Source organism: Varroa jacobsoni, unplaced genomic scaffold (genome assembly GCF_002532875.2).
Source record: "Varroa jacobsoni isolate VJ856 unplaced genomic scaffold, vjacob_1.0 scaffold_641, whole genome shotgun sequence".
Classification (NCBI taxonomy): domain Eukaryota; kingdom Metazoa; phylum Arthropoda; class Arachnida; order Mesostigmata; family Varroidae; genus Varroa; species Varroa jacobsoni.
Genome location: NW_019213543.1, coordinates 746,824 through 765,694, shown reverse-complemented (window position 1 = coordinate 765,694; position 18,871 = coordinate 746,824). Strand labels below are relative to the sequence as shown.

General features: G+C 40.2%; 1 protein-coding gene and 1 long non-coding RNA gene across 2 annotated transcripts in view; one reads left to right on the top strand and one right to left on the bottom strand.

The window, feature by feature from the left end:
• Positions 1 to 28: 28 nt before the first annotated feature.
• Positions 29 to 4,277, top strand: LOC111262235 (uncharacterized). Its single transcript, XM_022836337.2, has one exon. It carries the CDS (start codon positions 268 to 270, stop codon positions 1,615 to 1,617), a length of 1,350 nt encoding a protein of 449 aa, XP_022692072.1. The 5' UTR covers positions 29 to 267; the 3' UTR covers positions 1,618 to 4,277.
• An 8,944-nt stretch (positions 4,278 to 13,221) lies between these two features.
• Positions 13,222 to 18,871, bottom strand: part of LOC111262226 (uncharacterized) — a 41,720-nt gene continuing 36,070 nt past the window's right edge. Inside the window, exon 3 of the long non-coding RNA XR_015311862.1 lies at positions 13,222 to 14,059. This is a non-coding gene — a long non-coding RNA (uncharacterized LOC111262226). The remainder of the gene's footprint in view (positions 14,060 to 18,871) is intronic.

Genomic DNA, 18,871 nt, shown 5'->3' with positions numbered 1-18,871 from the left:
GCACAAGCGTTGGGGAAAACTATTTCAAAGTTTCGTTGCACAAAAAGCTGGCTAGGCGAAAAGACCGATCTCGGTCTCGATTTCCCAATCAGTTGCGCCTCAAATTCAAGGCGCTGGCTGCTACCGAATTCGAGACTAACAATCCACAATACCTAGGATACACAAGACGTTAACCTCGTGCATTTCTCGCTCGAGATTACCACACCATTATCCGGCCGGTATAACCGCGTTTAGCAAATTAGTCATCATCGTCACTAGTATTTCGCTATGAATATTCTTCCCAAAAAGAGTTGGCACGTGCGTACTAAAAAAAACATCGAGCGAGTTCGTCGCGATGAGGCGGAAGCGGCAGCCAAAGAAAAAGAACTCGCGAAACGCACGCACATTGCCAACTTTGAAGCATCGTTAGATATCCTACGAAAACGCAATGGGACGGGAAGCCGTGAAAGTCCCGGGGATGATGATGATAATGATCGACCCAACGGCGCCGGAGAGGCCTCATCTTCGCCGCCGACAGCCAAAGTCGGGGGCGCTTTCGTCGACGCTGCCTGTACGGAGGAGAATAGCAGTAGTGTGAACAATGATGACCAAACATTGCCTTCCAGCAAATCGGTGGATACTGTTAACCCATCGGGAAGTAGCAGTAAAGTGGAGCATTTAAATCTATTCCGTGATGTCGAGTTGGCTGAAGGAAAATTGCATGGGGGCAATCTCGAGGCTGCAGCTGATAAAAAACGCGACCAGGAAGATTGGGAGAGAAAGGTCGGCATCTTACAGTACTTGGGGCAAAGTAGCAATAACGCCGACGGCAATGAACGTTTCTACCAAAGGTTAGAAAAAACGGTAACCACTGTGGGGGCGGTAGACGCAGGAGAAGGTGGGGGAATCGTGGATTCAGCAAAGACAGCCGATGCGACGACGGCGGCGTTAACAGCAGCTCGGAAACGCGACCAACGCGAGAAGGACGCGCAAGACCCACTGAGAACGATACAAAAATATCTTCTACAGAAGAAACCTGACCGTTCGACGCCGTCGTCACCACGAGCCTCTTCGCCATGTGCATCGACGGCCGTCGGTGGCGCCGGTGGCTCAAGCGGCAGCAACTCGGTATCGTTGGATCTGTTTCAACGGCAAAATCAGGCTGATCTTCGAAGAATCGAGTTTCTTCCGGAGGGCGTATCGAACGTCAAACGAAAGGCGAGCAGTACTAGCGGAGATAAACGCCGACGTCCAAGCATATCATCCTCCTCAACAGATGATGAGTACACCCGACGGCAACGAAAACGCAAGAAAGCCAAAAAGAGTAAAAGGCGAAGAACTCCGTCATCCGAGTCCGACCCCGAATCCGAAGAGGAGCGTAGACATCGCAAGCGGTCAAACCTCGATTTACTTCGACGGCAACGACTAGAGCGTGAAGAAAAAGAGCACCGAAGGACGCGCGAGTATTTGGCAAGTCTTGTCGGAAAAGTCAGCGACAAACAGGGCGGTGGCAGCGGTTCTGCGGGGGGCAGCACCAAAGACCATGCCGGACCCAATGATCCGGCTGGCGCTGGTGGTGATACTGACAGAAACCGTAGGTACAACTCACAGTACAATCCCCACCTAGCCCGGTACTAACCTAACGTAATTAGCAAAACAGTAATAAAATAGAAAAGAGAAATAAAATTAATGATAAATAAATGAGGAAAAATTAATATAAGCTAGTGCTGCTGGACGTGGTGCTAGCCCGTAAAAGCAATGATGACAAGCACAGCGCAGTGCCGCCGATGGTTTGCCATCGATACGTTTTGTGTATAAGGTACTATTTAACCGAAGCTGATCGCCATAATCGAGCAACTATCGAGTTGTAAAGAAGCACGTTTTCCAAGCAAAATAAGCAGCAAATGTGTTGAAGAACGGAGTTACGCGTCCAGGGACGCAGTGAAGTAATCCTGTTAAAAGTGGCTCTAGAAGATTGAAAACGGTTGGTAAAGATGGAGAAATCCTCAGCGTCGAGGAGGAGAGCGACCTCGAAATTTAGATACAACTAACAATTACTAAAGCTATTGAATAAGGACGCGTCCGAGAGAGGACGTGGCTAAGGTGGTTATGAATATTATGGATGGGTACTGATTATGATGATGATGGAATAACGCGACGACGATGGCAATTATATTGTGGTAGTTATTGTATATTCTATTACAAACAAAGAAACAAACCGAAATAGGAAACTGAATTAAACCAAGCGGTAGGAGGAGTCGTATAAATAGCAAAATAGGAAAGAATGACGGAGAGTGATGTACACGCAGATAGCAACAAACAACAACAAAAACTAAATACACAAAACAGTAAAATAAATAAACAATAACGGAACAGACAATGAACACACACATGAAGTTCACCAAATAAAATATGGATACAGTAAAGACGGACATAACAACCTTACACGGACATAGACACAATCTAGGCTTAATAAATTTATTTATTGTTTGCTAATCGATTTGTATTGCTTGTACTTAAAGGTTACTTGTTAAGCTAATTAGCGATAGGTAATGATGAGGTATGTATTATGACGACGTTGTATTAAAAGGAAGATGTGTGTTTTAATATCGCAAGCAGCTTAGCTGAACGGAACACAAAAAGCAGGTTAAATTTCTTGTGGAAAAAAATCGTTTATCTCAAAATGTTCAGCACTATGAACGTCTCAGAACTTTCTTGTGTACAATTAAGTTACCGGAAAAAAGCTCGAGCTCATTGTACCGCTACTCCATATCATTGGCTTTGAATTTAAGATCAGACATTAAGAATTAAAAACCGTACATTGCTAGAGTTGTACACGGTGTCTCCAGCGGAAACCAAGCTTGGGCTGATGTAGCTATAACTGGAACCAGCAAGGACAGAAATAATGGATAAAAACTCAAACCTGATGATGAGTTTACTACATCGAAGTGGAACTGCCTTGGCACTTTGTGTCAAGTAGAACATAGGAAAAGCTGGACATTATTTTGAAACTAGTCAGAGAACTATGACGCGTAATGGTCATCTGCAGGGCACTTATCTAAATCGTTATTGTTTTCGCTAGTCGTTGCCGTTTTTATGATTTTGACATTAACGTTGTTTATATCTATGAAAGTCTAAAATCCATAATTTGATAGATCTCTATAATTATAAATACAAAAACGTTTTTGTATTGAACGTATGATTTATATTGTTCGAGGATTTTTTTTATGATCAGTATTCACGAATCTATTGTATTTGCTGTGTTCGTTTATTCTCCTAATTACCTAATAAAACAACTGCAACAATATAGAAATGTTTACGAACTGTATAAAAATGTTAAGTCTTCTGTTTAGTAATTCAATACAAAGGTATAGATACAAATCCCAAATAAGATTTTAATAAGTTCCGTGAAATTATTGGACATTTTCAGAAAATACTTAAGAATAGTGAATGTATGCAAAAAAAAAATCTTGAATATCTTTATAATTGTAACCTTTATAATCATTAATAATTGTATATTTTTTTATTACAAAACCGAATATATTTTCGACGTTGATTGAAAAATGTGTAAACGATGATCAAGAATATCTCAGAAGTACTAACAATGGAAAAAAAAAAATGAAAAGCGCCTATTTATGAAAAAAGTGTAGGAAATATTTTTTGTTCTACTTATGTTTCAAGCTTGGTCTTCATCGTATTCAAAGTTACGATCGGTGCCAGTATTGTATGGATAACCTATCAGCTGCCACCAATGTATAATATGTCCTCGCAATGGTACAGTGGTTATATGTTAGTGATACATTCAGGTTCGAATCCGGGTGTAAACACATTTTGTTGCGTGCTGGAAGTCAGTCATCTACACTACAAAGACAGTACTGGAAAGGAGCTAAAATAATGTTTGTTGTATGTGGAACATATTCGCTATTATCGAAATGTTGATATGATCTGTGGATTCAGAACCAGCAGGACGGCACAGACTGTTGAAAGATCTATAATTAGTACTACAATAATTTTCACTATAATATAAATAACATAAGAGCAACACGCATGATGGAACAGTACGATAACGAAGTACGATGTTTGCAAAACCATGCGCTCAATGTTAGGGAAAGAAAGTCCAAGTCACCCGTTTCAAAACTGTTGTTACTGAGACGATATAGGTCTATGAGCCATCCGTTGGTATCTGTTGGTCACGTTTTAGTTTACTTTTCCATGTACAGCTGACTAAGAGTTTTCAGGCGAAATGCTAATGCGAAAAAAAAATACGAATAAAGATCAAATCTGCTCTTTGAAGTTTAGCACACGTGTGTATATTATATAATGCTATACAGATAGTTGTGAGTGCTCGTTACCTTGAAAGCTTTTAGGACGCGTAGAAAACATTGCTTCGTGAGCAACATTAATAAACCTGTACAAAAAGTGCACCTTAAGCCGATTGTAAACGAAAACACATTGCAACAGTAGTATTGCCTTTATCACTACATATATAATTAATGGTATATATTTAATTGAAAACAGGTTAAGCTATTGCATTTATTAGCAGAACTATCAAAACCACGTAGGAAAAAAGATCATCATAGAAATAAACTTCCAATGATGGAATGTCTAACCGTGACGCCCTCGAAACATGTAGAACGAAAACTCGAAACAAGTAGACACTGAAACTTTACGCATCATCCGTAACCTTTATCCATAACAAACGACTTCCGATTGAAGAGCGAACAAGGATCTGTGTTCTCATGATGGTACTAGCTAAGGGCCAAGTCGGTAGGGCTAAAAACTAAGCTGTCTAAAATATAAGGCGTAGCGGTTTTTTTTAAGATTTAGAAACTGTTTAAGTTGTCAAGTAGATTCCGTTAAGAAAACTGGCCGGGTAAATAGTTTACACTATTTATTTTATATTATCTACTATATTTATTTATTACACTATTTCACACAACACTTCGTACTCGGGCACACTTAAATCATGGATATTTTCTATTATATTAAATATTGATGGCATTATAGTAACCTTCTTATACCAACCGAAGAACAGATCCGAAAGTGACTAGGGAACCGTATAATGTATAATAAAAAAATTCTTCCTATACTAATCCATCTTGTATCGAATGCACCCAACACAGCATAGAAATAATGAGTCTAACATATACATTTTTCAGGTAAGGCATCTGCTACAGTTGGTGACACTAATATGTTTGTACTTCATACAGATCATGATCATACTATAATTTTATGCCCTTTATAGTAGCCATTTATTGCTTTGTTTTCACTCCAAGTTGTTTATTGTGGCTGATGGACGCAATGTTCAAAGTATGCACGCACGTACGCTGTTGTTTCATAGCACACTGTATCAACACTTACAAATTAACGACCTATTTAAGCGGGCTTGCGTTATGTGCTACCAAAAAATCGCACAGGATTAATACAATCTGAGTGCATCCTTCGGCGCCAAATTGAAGGTTGTAAAACCCAATTCTCTTCGCTCCGTTCCCATTAATGCATGACGACCAGTTATCTCCAAAAGGCTAGAAATTATATGGGCTTATGTTTGGGGTTACCACGATGGTATAGCGGTAGCTTGCTCACCAACAAACTGGAAAGGCATACGAGGTGGTCTATGTTCATTAAGGGGAGTTTTCTTATGGGAGCTGCCGAACACTTGAGCAGCTTTGCGTGAGGTCTCTTTTTCTCACTCTACCTTATTCCTGCCGCCTCGAATTTGAAGTTTGCCTTCTATAAAAGTTTTGTGCGCTAGCAATATTCGTTGGGCACAAACTCCGATGTGAGGGATACGAAGGCAAATATCTGCACCACAAAGACACGTTCTGTTCTACGGTTCTACCTTTGCGAACGGCTGCCCTTCGTGGAAGGGCCTTCATTCTTCTTGAAGTCTATTTACCCTTTCATCTTACAGACTGTAAACCTCGTCGTAAGGTGCGACCGGTCCTGTCCCGCGTATTGCAAAGCGTTCACCCTAACTACCCCTACGCCTCGGTCCCTTTACCACTACCATACGCAGCATCAGCCTTGAAGTCGTCATCATGAGAGACTGAAGTAGATTTGATACAAGCGAATTCAAGCCGTTCTACACAGCTATGCCAATTCATGTACGAGGTGATTTCGAAAGAAGCGAAGGTAGCAATGGCGGTGAGGCGCCAATGCCAGCAAGGAAGGGAATCGAGCAGCATAACAGTTTTCATAAGTTAGTGTCAACCGTTTCCTTGCCCAACGAACCCTGCCCTACCTGCCAACGAGGATTGAAGACATAATCTTAAAGCTTTCGTGTCTGGCTGCTTTTACCCATCCTAACGAATATACACAGTTCTTCAGAGAAAGAGCAGCATCTTGAAAAAACTACCGCCTTTCCCAGACCTTTTTGAGGGGTGGTCTTTCTCGCGCTTTTCTCGTTCATCCTTAACTTGATGAATTCACCCTGGTGATTGCACCGAGCGTCCAACATAGTGTGCGTTTCCTAAGAGTGGCTCCTCAGAGGTAACCTGTCTTCGTAGCTACTTCCCGTTCACATACGCAGGCGCTCTCCGAAACGCACGTATCGTTTCGCATAAGGCTGAGAGACGCTTCATACCTTCAACTTCGACGACAGTGCGTGTGGCATCAGGACAGGCAATGTCTTTCTTCACTTACAAGTGGCTTGCGCCGGTATATCATAATGCTTAGTCTCAATACGTAATCGACTGAAGTGAGAGTCGCCAGAGTGAATCCAAAATAGAAATCTGTGAGTCTATCAATAGTAGAAATTTTATTCTTTACAATGCGGCGATGATAATTTACCAACAAACTGATTTTGGGTTTTGGGTGTCAGTACAAGCTAGACAGTTTTAGGTTGCTCCATACATTACAAATTGGCGTAGAAAGAACAAACAGAAAAACAAAATGTTCACTTATTTGGGAACTTAGGTAGTCGTTAGTTTTATCTGTTGTCTTATCGCGATTTATGCGAGGTAATACCGACTTTAAATCTGAAGCAGAGTCGATGAGGTCGATTAATAAGCACAGTAGATGCCGTCAACGCGGTAGATGATGATTCGGGTAACGTGATTTTCTTTCGTGGCTTGTAATGCGGCGACGTTAATGTCGCAAGAGAACAGAAGTAGAAATGCAAGGTGATTCTGTAGTCGATATTTTTAATTCATCTAAAAAACGAGTTTTAGATAATTTTCGCCACTTCTTTTGGTGGCCTTAAATTTGTTATCGTTTTTACTGTTTAACATGTCTTGACACGTACTTTGATCTTATCTTTACAAGAGCGGGGTCTGAAGTTTGCTTTATTTAATGTTTTCACTTTAGGCAAAAAATCTCCTTATTTTGTTAGGTTATATTCGGGCTCTAATTATCGTTAGATTCATCCAGTGTTTCCTTAACATTACCTCGCTGCGCATTCACAATAGAAAAATTTACTTTGACTGCTATTAATAGCTATTGTCACGCTCAACTAGAGAAAAAAGCACGATCGTACACAAGAAAATGGCTACCGAGAAAGATATTTATATTTATATATATCGATAATTTTGAGATTTGATCTGATATCGAGGATAAATCATGTTTTTGCTAAAATAAAATATCAGAAATATATCTCAAATAATTCGTGACCTATTCTAATTTCTGAAACCATAATTTTTATATCAGCAAATAGATGAAGGTCGTTTTACCAGATATATATAACAGCTAAACGCAACAGAGTATAAATCATTTGATTCTTATTTTGGCTAACTTATCTATACGATCAGAGAGTCCACTTTACCCCACGATAATTATATGCCATGGACTTTTCTTGCATGTACTAATCGAAACAAGTCGTCTTTTTTCGATTGTATACAATGCTCTGAAAGGCCGTCTGAACCGATCACGCAGGGAACCCTTTTCCGGTGGCGGACCAATATTAGCTCTACAAGGACAAATAACGTATAGGGTTGTTGAGCTCGGTCGACGTAGCATGTCAATTTAACATGCACTATGACCTTATTCAGTTAATCAAAACACTGAAGAATATTGAACGACAGCTTCTCGAAGGCAAGACTAGAGTAATTGAGCATTTTCTGTTGCGATGTGTGCTGCAATCAACGTAAAATACGTGTTTTTATCGTGCTTGTTCTGATGTGAGCCAAATATCTATATGCGTTTTTGTTCGTTACAGTCGAGGTACGTGTGCCCTACCTTGTAAGCTTATGTTTTTCTCTGATATTACGTCAAGAGGCAGGTTTATTCTCGGTTGTCGCAAACGTAACCATATGTCATATCGACGGGGCGGTGATAGTATTCGTTGCATGTTTTTCATTGATTATCAACTTTGTGCACGCAGGGTTTCAGCAGCTAGCACATCTACCGGATACAACAGGGCGATATCGTGCAGGTCTTTAGGCCATTAGTTTTCCTCGTTTCCCGCACAAACTACGTTCCTAGGAGCTGTAGACCAATGTATGCGTAGTTGGTAGCTGATAGCTAAGAGAGTCCTTTTTTCTATTAGCCAATGAGATCGAATTCGTTGCAGTCGGGAGATAAGGGTCGTATTGAACGATGTATAATAGCAACTCGCTGAAGAGGGCTCCGCGAAGAACGGCAGTCGAATGTGTACGAGCCAGTGAGGACTCGGGCAGCCCGACGATGAAGTCTCGCCCCCTTTCAGTCAAACAGAAGCTGGTACGACTTCCACCTTATTAGGCAGTTTGTGCGTATGTGTATATGCATGTGGCTGTCTGTTTGTGTTTGCAGCGACCCAGCCGACAATATGCCACGATATAAAAAGGGAAGCGGCGAAAGCAACCGACCAAATTGATAGTTTCCTCGTCTTTGTTACAGCATTGCCGTAGGATCACGGCTTGAGGGACGATTCTGGCTTTCTAGTTTGATGAACAACTAATTCCAGTAGTGGCAAGGCTAGCAAGTAATTGCGGAACTGAACAAATTAGAGCTGGGCGCTTCCACTTGACCTCGACACGCCCATAATAAAGGTAGGCGAATCAGGAAAAAATCAGCCTATGTCACACGTGCAGATGGTCAATCGATCAGGGTGCGACGACCGGTGCTGCCGCATTAGTATATCTTTAGTGCTATATGTTAGTGTCCATTAAAGCTTACGAAGTGTGACTTCTTTTCGCGGGTGAATTCATAATCGTACAAACGTGTGCTTATACTAGTACGCTTCTCGTCCAAGTGGATCCCGAGCAAAAAATAAGTTTCGTACCATTGAAACAATACTTGCTGGATCAAACCGCAAAGCCAGTGGCAATAGTGGCAATGACATTTGCCTCCTATAATGTGCTTACCGCATTACCTATTACAGTATTTAACGTTCATTGAGCATATCGGGTTGAATTTATTTGGAACAATTTATTTGTTTACTCTTGAAATTTAACAGTCTGTGAAGTATTACTTAGGATTCTTGAAGAGAGCACAGCAAGACTGACTCACGTGATCGTAAGCGGAATTTTCAGCTGGTCGATGACGATTTATCGAATATCAATCAAGTTAGTTGATCGCTGCAGGTGTTGTTATTTAGTGAAACAATTACACTGTAGCAGGAGGTTCAGCATTGACATATATGGCGAGTTGACAATGTAATAATAAGCCTTTAGGTGAGATTCGTCCAGCTGGGCCAAATGCTGATCACGCTGGTAGTCGCATGTTATTTATTACATTCAAATGTAGACTATTCTGAGTGGGTGACGAGGCTAATATAAAGGCTAATGTGTACTTGGCTTTTTATGCCTGTACCAATTGAGTGTAAAATAAATACAAACATTTCAGAAGAATTACAACTTTTTTCAGAAGAACATTTTAGAAGAGCATATTAAGGGATTATAACTGTAAGTTACCCAACTAAAGAAGAAGCGATTTTTAGTTCCAGTATCGGGAATAAGTATAATTGGAAATGTAACGAACAGAACTTCTACCTAGATAAGGGTCTACCTAAAATATGCAGGGATATTACAAAAAAAAAAGCACACCAGAGGTAACACTTCGATTCATTCGACAATTGCTGAATGTCAAATAGAGACGGTAACTAACTTTTTCACGTAACTGACACCGCATAATCTATAGTTAACATGTCACGCTATGTACAGGAGAATTCTGTGCACGATATTTTTTCATTCATGTAAAGGAATTGTAAAGAATGACGTGGACGCACCTAAAAGTGAGCTGCAATATATTAAATATTTTAAAGCAATATATTAAAGCCGGAACAAAATTAACGAATTTTTGGGAAGTTTGTTTATGTATATGTGTATATATAACGGTGGCGAATAACCTCTATAAGAGTCTGGAAGGCGTCATCATTATAAAACATCTACTTTCTCGTAGGAAATACTTTTCATTAAATCTGTCGCAAGATCTTAAATCAAGACATATTCTCTGGCTTCAAAGCATCACTTTGGATTTCCCCTTGCTTTTATTTAGCCGTTATTTATTATAGAATTAAAATAATACAGTTGTAGATAATTTTGCGCTGTTGGGTTATATTGCATTTTATTCAACTGTATTTATCTATATTTAACTGTATTGGAGAGCATTTTACAGTTTTTTGTAGGGTTAATAAAAATGAGAATGACTACGCATCTTGGGGCATGTTGAAATGGTCAGAAATTGTGTTTGCTTGAGCTTCTAACTTCGATTTTTCGGTTCAACTTTGGTTTTATTATTTTTTAAAAGTTTGACAGTTTTGCCTGAAGTGAATTAAGCAATACAAATGCTTCTATATACACCTTCTTTCACTAATCGCACAAAAAGTAAGAACGCGGCCGTAGCAAAGCGTCTGCAATGAATCCACGTTATCTATAAAGAAAACAAATAGCTCAAAAAATATCGGCTAGAATAACGAGTCAAGTAAAAAAGTTGCACGATTATTTTCTTCGCTGCCAATTGCGAGAACACAATGATTTGTAAAAAGAAAAAAGGAAAAAAAAAGAAAAAATTAAGAATAATTATTGTTATTGTGTTTACTTGTCTCTGCCGTATTATTCTGTGTTCCAATGAAGTATCTCAGGTCTCAGAATCAATTTTTGATAATAAGAGGACAACTTGCGACATCGGTTACCAAATATAGTTTGCCGATGTCAATAACGCCATACTCAAATGCTAGCGCTTCTCTCACACAAATTTGTGCATTTTGACAAGGCTTGAGGTAAGTGCTGCATCAGGTGTATAACGCTTAGCGATAAAAACGAGTAAACTGTAGACCGTTGCTAAATGTTATTTGTCAGCGACGATTACGTGGGTTTCTTTAAGTATACAAATAACAACAATTTCCACCGTGCAATTTAGATAACTGAAACCAGCATCCCTTTATGTTGTGTGTGGAACGAACCCATCAAAACACCGCTAACTGACGAAATTGACCACAATAACGGTTCTCGGGCATAACTTTTCGGCTTCGGGGCTTCTTCATATCGTGTTTTCCTCTGAATCTCTATGTGTTCCGTCATCTTTCCCGTCCCTTTTTCTAAGCCGGATGGTGACATTCCATTTCCGACTGCATATAAGCAAATCTTCGTTTCCCCCTTTAGGAGAAGAAACCCAGTACAGTTTCCCCTTCATATAATTTTTAAAGTTCTGAACATTTTTTGCTGTTATCTAAACCTGGCATGGCCTGTCTTAGCCAAAAATCCTTACAACCTAAATGCTGCTTGTTATGAGCCAGAACGAAATTCACTGTTGTCTGCAATATAACGAAATTATGATTATTATCGTACTGCCAACGTCAGGTGCAAGCTTAAGAAACACAGAGCTTCTTCAACTCTCCTTTAAAGGCTCGTATCTTCCTGCATCGCCTAACGAGTTTCGTTATAAGCACGCTGCAATATTAGTTTATGACGACGAAGACGGCGACAAACGGGGTTGACCATACTGTTGTTCCTTCAATGCATTTTATTCGGCCATTTGTCTCGCATCAGAGCCTGCGTCTGTTCTGTTGCTTAGCTGTGTTATGTGTGCGCGCGAAAAGCCACATTGCCCAGGCGGCTCTTCGTTTTCTAAGACTGAAGAGCGATTCGTTCGTTCGCTTCGAGGAGAACATCGAGAATGCGTTTTCAAGATTGAGCGTTTTTTTGTTCTACCTTTCAAACTACCACCGATCCGAGCACCCTAAAGGCTGCCGTGGTGGGGCAGTATGCGGCCGCTTTATTAGTACATAGTACGTGACAATGAAGCTTAGGGATGTCGAAAGCCGTCTCGAGCTGGTTAGGCGACTAGATGTCGGGGGTATGGTTTTATTGCCGCACGGCACGCAGTCGGCACGCATACGATGCAATAGGCGTGTCATATAGTTTACTAGGCGAAGCGTTGTTATTGTCGTGCTGCCGTTGCTAGTTTTAGCCGTAACTGCTACATTCACAGGTACTATGGACACGAGGCAATCTACAGACCAGATGCAATCTGTTGTTTTTTGCGTAATTTGCCGACCTGTGTATTGTACAGGGAGCCGCAGTGTTGGGGAGCCCTATCTGAGTAAAACGTTACATCAAACAGTCACATCGTACCCCGTGTGTTAACGCATCGGCGAGGAGAAGATCTTATACCGGTGTCATGGCAACGAAATCAGACTGTGCAGCTCCCTCGCTCACAAACTCACATCTGTAAAGGTAAGGCGTCGGGATGAAAGCGCAGCGATAGAATATTCAAACGTCTAATGCCGTTGGAAGGCATTAATTGGTAATCACATGATTTGTCGCGTGCTTGGGTAAATGCGGGTCATAAACTTGTAACTGTATGTCTAATGTAGTTTGTGCTTTTAGTTCAATTACTGTTCTGCGTTGTGAATACATTTAGTCTTTGCAAGTGAAAACCTCTTTTGGCATCAAGTATGTCGAATAGAAATTTCTTTTTTGTAAAACCTTGTTTTTGCTTGCCATCAAACGGTTAAGGATTAAGATGCATGTGGCGTACCGGCCATTGATTAATCCTACAAGCTATGGCGGCTGAGTATTGGCCCGTTAACCAAGTTGCTGCTGGTTCAATGTAACTTTAAAAGTTGGGATATATATACATAAGGGATATATATCCCTATATATGTGCTTTTTCAGTAAGTTTCCCTTCCGTTCGTCACCCTAAGTTGCAGGAAAAAAAATGATATTTTTTTCTAAAAATTTTCTTTAAATATTACATAAGATGCTTTTTTAAATCGAGAAGTCCTATTCAAAAAATCAGTTGAAATCTCATTAACGTAAGTAGTAGTATACGTTATATGTATCACCGCTGAAAATTATAACCTGTAAAGCTACATAGAAATTAATACCACAACAATAACAATTTATTAAAAACTTAACAAGAAAATCAATACAGAGTTGCTTCTTGTAGATTGACCAATGCTTGCCTTGTAAGGATGCGGGACACAAGTGATTGCATCAAATGAGACTTCTGTGCTTTCTCCAGAACTACCCGAAGTACATACATGTTAGAGGTTTTTCAGCTCGACATTGCATCTATACCAGATTCAGTCAACCTCAGATTTACATAAACACAAGCAATTAATGCGTTTAGTATGTGATACAAACGAATACATCCAACCGATAATTGTCGACTAACTACTGTCAATCGAGTTAGTATTTTATCATACAGCCCTTAAGGTTAGTATGTTTCGTCTACATGACAAAAATATCGAACAAAATTTGGAGTTTTGACATCTTTCCAATTTCTGCTTAAGTTCATCGAGTTTTGAGGATGGCATTTAAACAATCTTCTCTCTAAACGGATAGCTCTTTTTTTTTGTGACTAAACACTTTAAAGCATTGTTACTTCCAACAAAAATACACTTACTACACAAGTGTATAAATATACAGGCATATAAACGACCATTAGTGGGCTTTTCACTAAATTCATGTTTCGACTCTTACGTCTGGTCTTGCTTTGGTCAAGCATTGCTTCAGATGTCTCGCCTCTCTCAGCACGGGACACTGTACGTCTATGGCCGATTTCGAATCCCGAACAGCTCACGTGTCACGAACCTTAGTAGGTAAACGATGCCATCACGGGCACGATGTTGTTACCATCATAGTGACGATTCAGCCGCGTGTGAGAGACTATTACCTGATCCAATAGTTGTCGGAAGCGAGATTTAACACCAGCGCTGGGCGGAAAATTCAAACGAAACATTTATTATGTAGTTTTCGGACGGCAGTATTCTAATACGATAGAGTCCGCTGTCGCGGCAGAAAGAAAGAAAGAGCAAGTTACGAAGCGCTAAAATTGCACCACAACAGCTACTAAATTTTTCTCGTGAAATCTGATTTTTTTTGCCCGTTGAACCCTCAGAATGCAATATAACATTCCAGGGTTACATTTTTGGTGATATCCGACATCTCACGGCGGTAGCCATGCTATCCTCTATTATTTGCAGTGTAGACATGTTGAATAAAATGGGGGGCAAGTATGCTTTATTTTCTTTGTACATTCCCGCTGTAATGAAAGGGAAGGACCATATTAAAATACACACGTACAAAACGTTTGTCGTTTACTAATCGTAAATTTTCGGCAAGAATCGCTACCATTTGTTTAGTAAAGCTCACAGAACACCTCGCAAAGGTCTTGGTTATGAGGTGGCGTACCGAAAATAGAAAACGATTCGGTTATTGCTGGGTGACGGAGACTCAGCACGCAACCCATTTACCCTTCCCTCATTCTTGTTTTGCGCAGGACTGCTCATGACAAAACAACTGACTTTTAGCCGACCAACCCAATCAAAAGGTCCATTGAACCAAAATCCAAAAAACCATTAAGGATTGAACGATGGAACCGAGTTCGTAGAGATCAATGAGGCCATCGCAGATGTTCGTTTCGCTTCGTCGGGACACAGTTTTCTACGTATCTTTTCTATCAGTGAAGGACTGTCACCGTTGAGATGCCAGACCAAAAACAATAAAATGGACTTAGAGGAAATTGCCGTCACCTTTGATCGCGACGGGTATATTCTCAACAAGAGAAGCAGACAGCTATTAGGTCTCGTCCTATGTAAACCTCCTTCCGTAATATCGCAGTAACTAACGTATTTGTTTCCTGAAGTTTGTGACACGTGGTGGTCCAGGTTCGAATCTGGCAGTAGATATACTGCGCTCCGTACTGGAAGGAGCCGTCCGTTTAAAGGATGCTTCAACAACTTGAATACCGGACGTAATACGGACATTTGAAATATTTTTAGATTTTACATCTTTTATTATATACACACTTTGGGCTTTTTAACTCTTTGATGCTGCAATAGTACCAACCAGAGTTAGCTTCGATTCTTCGACAAATCTTCTACAGTTGATAAAACGACCGCAAAACGCATTTGGGAAACTTTCTGAAATTTCGTTGGGCAGCTTCCAATAAATTATGAGTAAGTCCAATTATTGATGGTCACTTCAAATCTATTAAAGGTGTTTTTAGTGGATACACATTTAAGCGCTCAAACATAATGTTAAACTGTGACGCGCGTTCGTAGCGTGAAATTACCAAAGAAAGTTTTCGCGTTTTTTTTAAATATTCGTTTGCTGCCAATCGAGCCTTCTGTGCCACTATATATCCGTACACTTCTTGTAAGTATAGTTTTTTAGAAAATAATTTCTAGGATTCGTACCAATCTCGCTAGAGGAGAACACTGTAGAAAGGCAATCGTTAATCACGTGATCGTCTATTTGAATTTTAACCTATTTTTAATTAATAACTATTTTAATTTTTCCCCCTTCAGTTTTTTGCTATATAATCTATTACCCTTCTGTAGTATTTTGAACGCCGCATATAATGAGAGTTCATTAGAGCTTCGCAGCATATTCAATACTCACATTTTTTATCCTTACAGAAGAAAGGGGACAGGTCCTTCAAATGAAGACGGATGAGCTACCTGCTGATAACTATAATATAACTCCCTGCTCTGAGTTCGCCAATGACTTGCAATGAAATATGGGCGCCAAGTAGATTAATGTAATGGCCTTCGTGACGCCATCTGGGCTGCCAAATATCGCAGTTTCAAGATAACATCATAAGACCCTACGGTATGATGACACCACCGCTGCGTATCCAATATTGAGTTTGTCGAAAGCTGTTCCTTGAGGTCTACATTCATATCTGAATATTCTGGGTAGCGGCTATAGATGGTGGGAGCGAATAGGCCTTGGCTAATCAGTATTGTAATTAGCTCTTCAATAAACAACAGCGTTGTGGGTCCGAACAAGGCAAAGCGTGTGTAACAAAGTTGGTGTCCAAAAACAAAGTACCCGCTCACGGTTCGTTTTGTGGACAAGCAAATCGACAAATTTACCCGAATCGATTTCAGCAAGCTCACCTTCCGTTAATCGTGCATACTTGAGGTAATAAAAACACTGCTAGTCTTTTATCTAATTAACTATTTTAACAATATCCAACATGGTAATGTCATCTGTACACACGTTTCTTTGTCCACATGCTATTGTAGCATAAACAAGCTGCATGGAGTCGCTGCGCACTGAAGAGCGGCCACATTCGATGTCCTAAACAAGTCGTTCTCGAGCTGACTTAGCCAACCTAAGTACTGCTCTTCATAGTAATCTTCATATGCCAACTTATGGCAAAACAATAGCCATAAGTTGGCATATGAAAACGTAAGTATTTACGAATCAGCATATGTAACGGTTGGGATACGAATATCTCGAGGTTTTCGAATGTTTTCGAGTATAGTCGTGTTCGACATGAACTTGCAATGCTTGTAAACCGGCTGGAAGGTAACCCATTGAGTAACCCACAGGTTGCACCGAAGTCTATCCGAGTCATCGTGTATTTGCGCTCACTAGTTTTCTGCAGTGTTCCAAGGCGATTGAAAATCAAGTAGTTCTCAGTATAAGCCAAGTGTTTGAATACTTCTTCCCAACCACCCTTGGTAACTTTATCGTAATATATCAAGTTGCAGTGATATCAATTGCTAGGTACCGTAGAAGTTGTAACTTCTTCTTTGCCTGACATTAAGGTGGACCACATGTTACGTCTGTGGGACGCGCATATAGACTTCTATATGCGCGTCCCACAGTCCCACAGTTTTGTTAACCTATCTCACAGCAATGAGGACGTAGCAGGCTGGATGTACCCGATAATGATCTGGATCTTCACCGTAGGCGATCATTTATCCAATGCAACAGCGTATTCTCAAAATCCTACGGTTCGAACTATTTATTCCAAGGCGCCTGGGTGCTTCGTAAATCGACACTGGCTGATAACCGAGAGGATGTCCTTGGGTCCAGCCAACAGTGAAATTTGAATTCACCCTTTCTCGCCGTTATCGGCCGCGTCGTCTGAAACCAATCAGCCTCGTATTTATAATTGTTGAACGGAGCAATTTGTGAATGGGGTAATCCGCCTTATATATGGACTAGTGGCAAAAAATTGACATTAAGTGGTAACGCTGTTGTACTGCTCTAGAATAAGGCGCAGTCTGTGTTAGCCCAAATCTCGCACTGGACTTCAGGTGACGTTGCCCATAGTATACGTTCTTTTCTCTAATCAAGTTTATGTACGAACGGGAGCGCACAACGAAGAAATTAATAACGAGTCGCCCAACAATGAGGTCGGTGGCATGAATGATTCAAAACAGGACTCGCAGGACAGGTGGTCAAAGCTAGCCCTACCATGTACGTAGGAAAGTGGCTAGAATAGTTACTAGCTACATAGTGTTACTGTGATATGCAGGCGAGGTAAAGCAAAAGTCCCTTGACACATATATCCAAAATTATTTACAATTGCTGCTATTGTGACTAGTGTTATTGCCTCACTGGCACGTACTACGTGCGAGAAAGCCATACTAATACAATCGGTATTAGGTAAAAGCATTCTGTCGCGGCATTATCGTACGCGTTGCACGCTTGCATTACATCTGACGGTGTATGGACTTCATAACTCTTCCAGTGAATATCTACCGATCATTTGTAGAATCGGTCATTTTAGATAACGAGACCCAGTGTTTTGATTGGTAATACACGCGTGCTGAGCATAACGGAAAAAGGTAGCTCGCAAAGTTTTTAGGTGTTTACCAGCTGCTTTTCGATTCTCTCGCTCATAACTTAATCGGTAAGTTTCCTAAATATATGCAACGATAAATTACACCGCTACCGTATAACTTAGCAAATACAATCGAATGATGTTTTCGCCTATGAACTGTATGTCTGGAACTCGTGGTCAGCTGCGAAAAGCAACGCAGATGTTACACATAGCCAGCTGCTTATATTATATATATCATGTAAATAATAGTTTACATGCTTGTGGTATTTTGATTTTTACAGTGACATATGTGTGTGGAAAGATATGTGCTCTTCACAGGGCTTGCAAATAAAAAAAAACAAAACGAAAACCCTTTCATTGTACTCTAATAAAAATAAAAAACCAAATAGTATTTTTATAAAAAAAAATATGTACTATTTATGTAAATATGAAAAAATCATAAACGTTTGGTTATAAAACTCGAAATACTTATGGTCGTGCCTTAAAGTAGATCACAATATGCAATTGCCTGCTGGTATACGAAATAACTATTCAGACTCCTAAATTAAGTTGAGCTGTAAAACCGTTTTTATTTTAGACGCTGACTGGTGAGACAAGATCTGAAATGAGGCAGACAGCTCACCCAACTGAGAATTGATGATTATAAAATAGAAGATTTAAAAAGCGCCTATGGGAAGTGAGCATTGCGTCTTGTTGTGACTAGTTTTCGCCAAATTCTGTGTCTGCCGTTACTATATCAATGTAACGACGTTACTTATTCTGTACAAATTCTAGTACTAAATACTGGGAACTTCTATCCTTCCAAATACAATTTCAAACCGAATAGATGACGTTTAGGCCAATATATCTTTTAGCGGCTTTGAACGTTATGCGGGCAGCATATGGATCCAGTGAATATTGTAGACCTTCTGAGGGGTATAGGGCTGAATTTTTCCGCTTT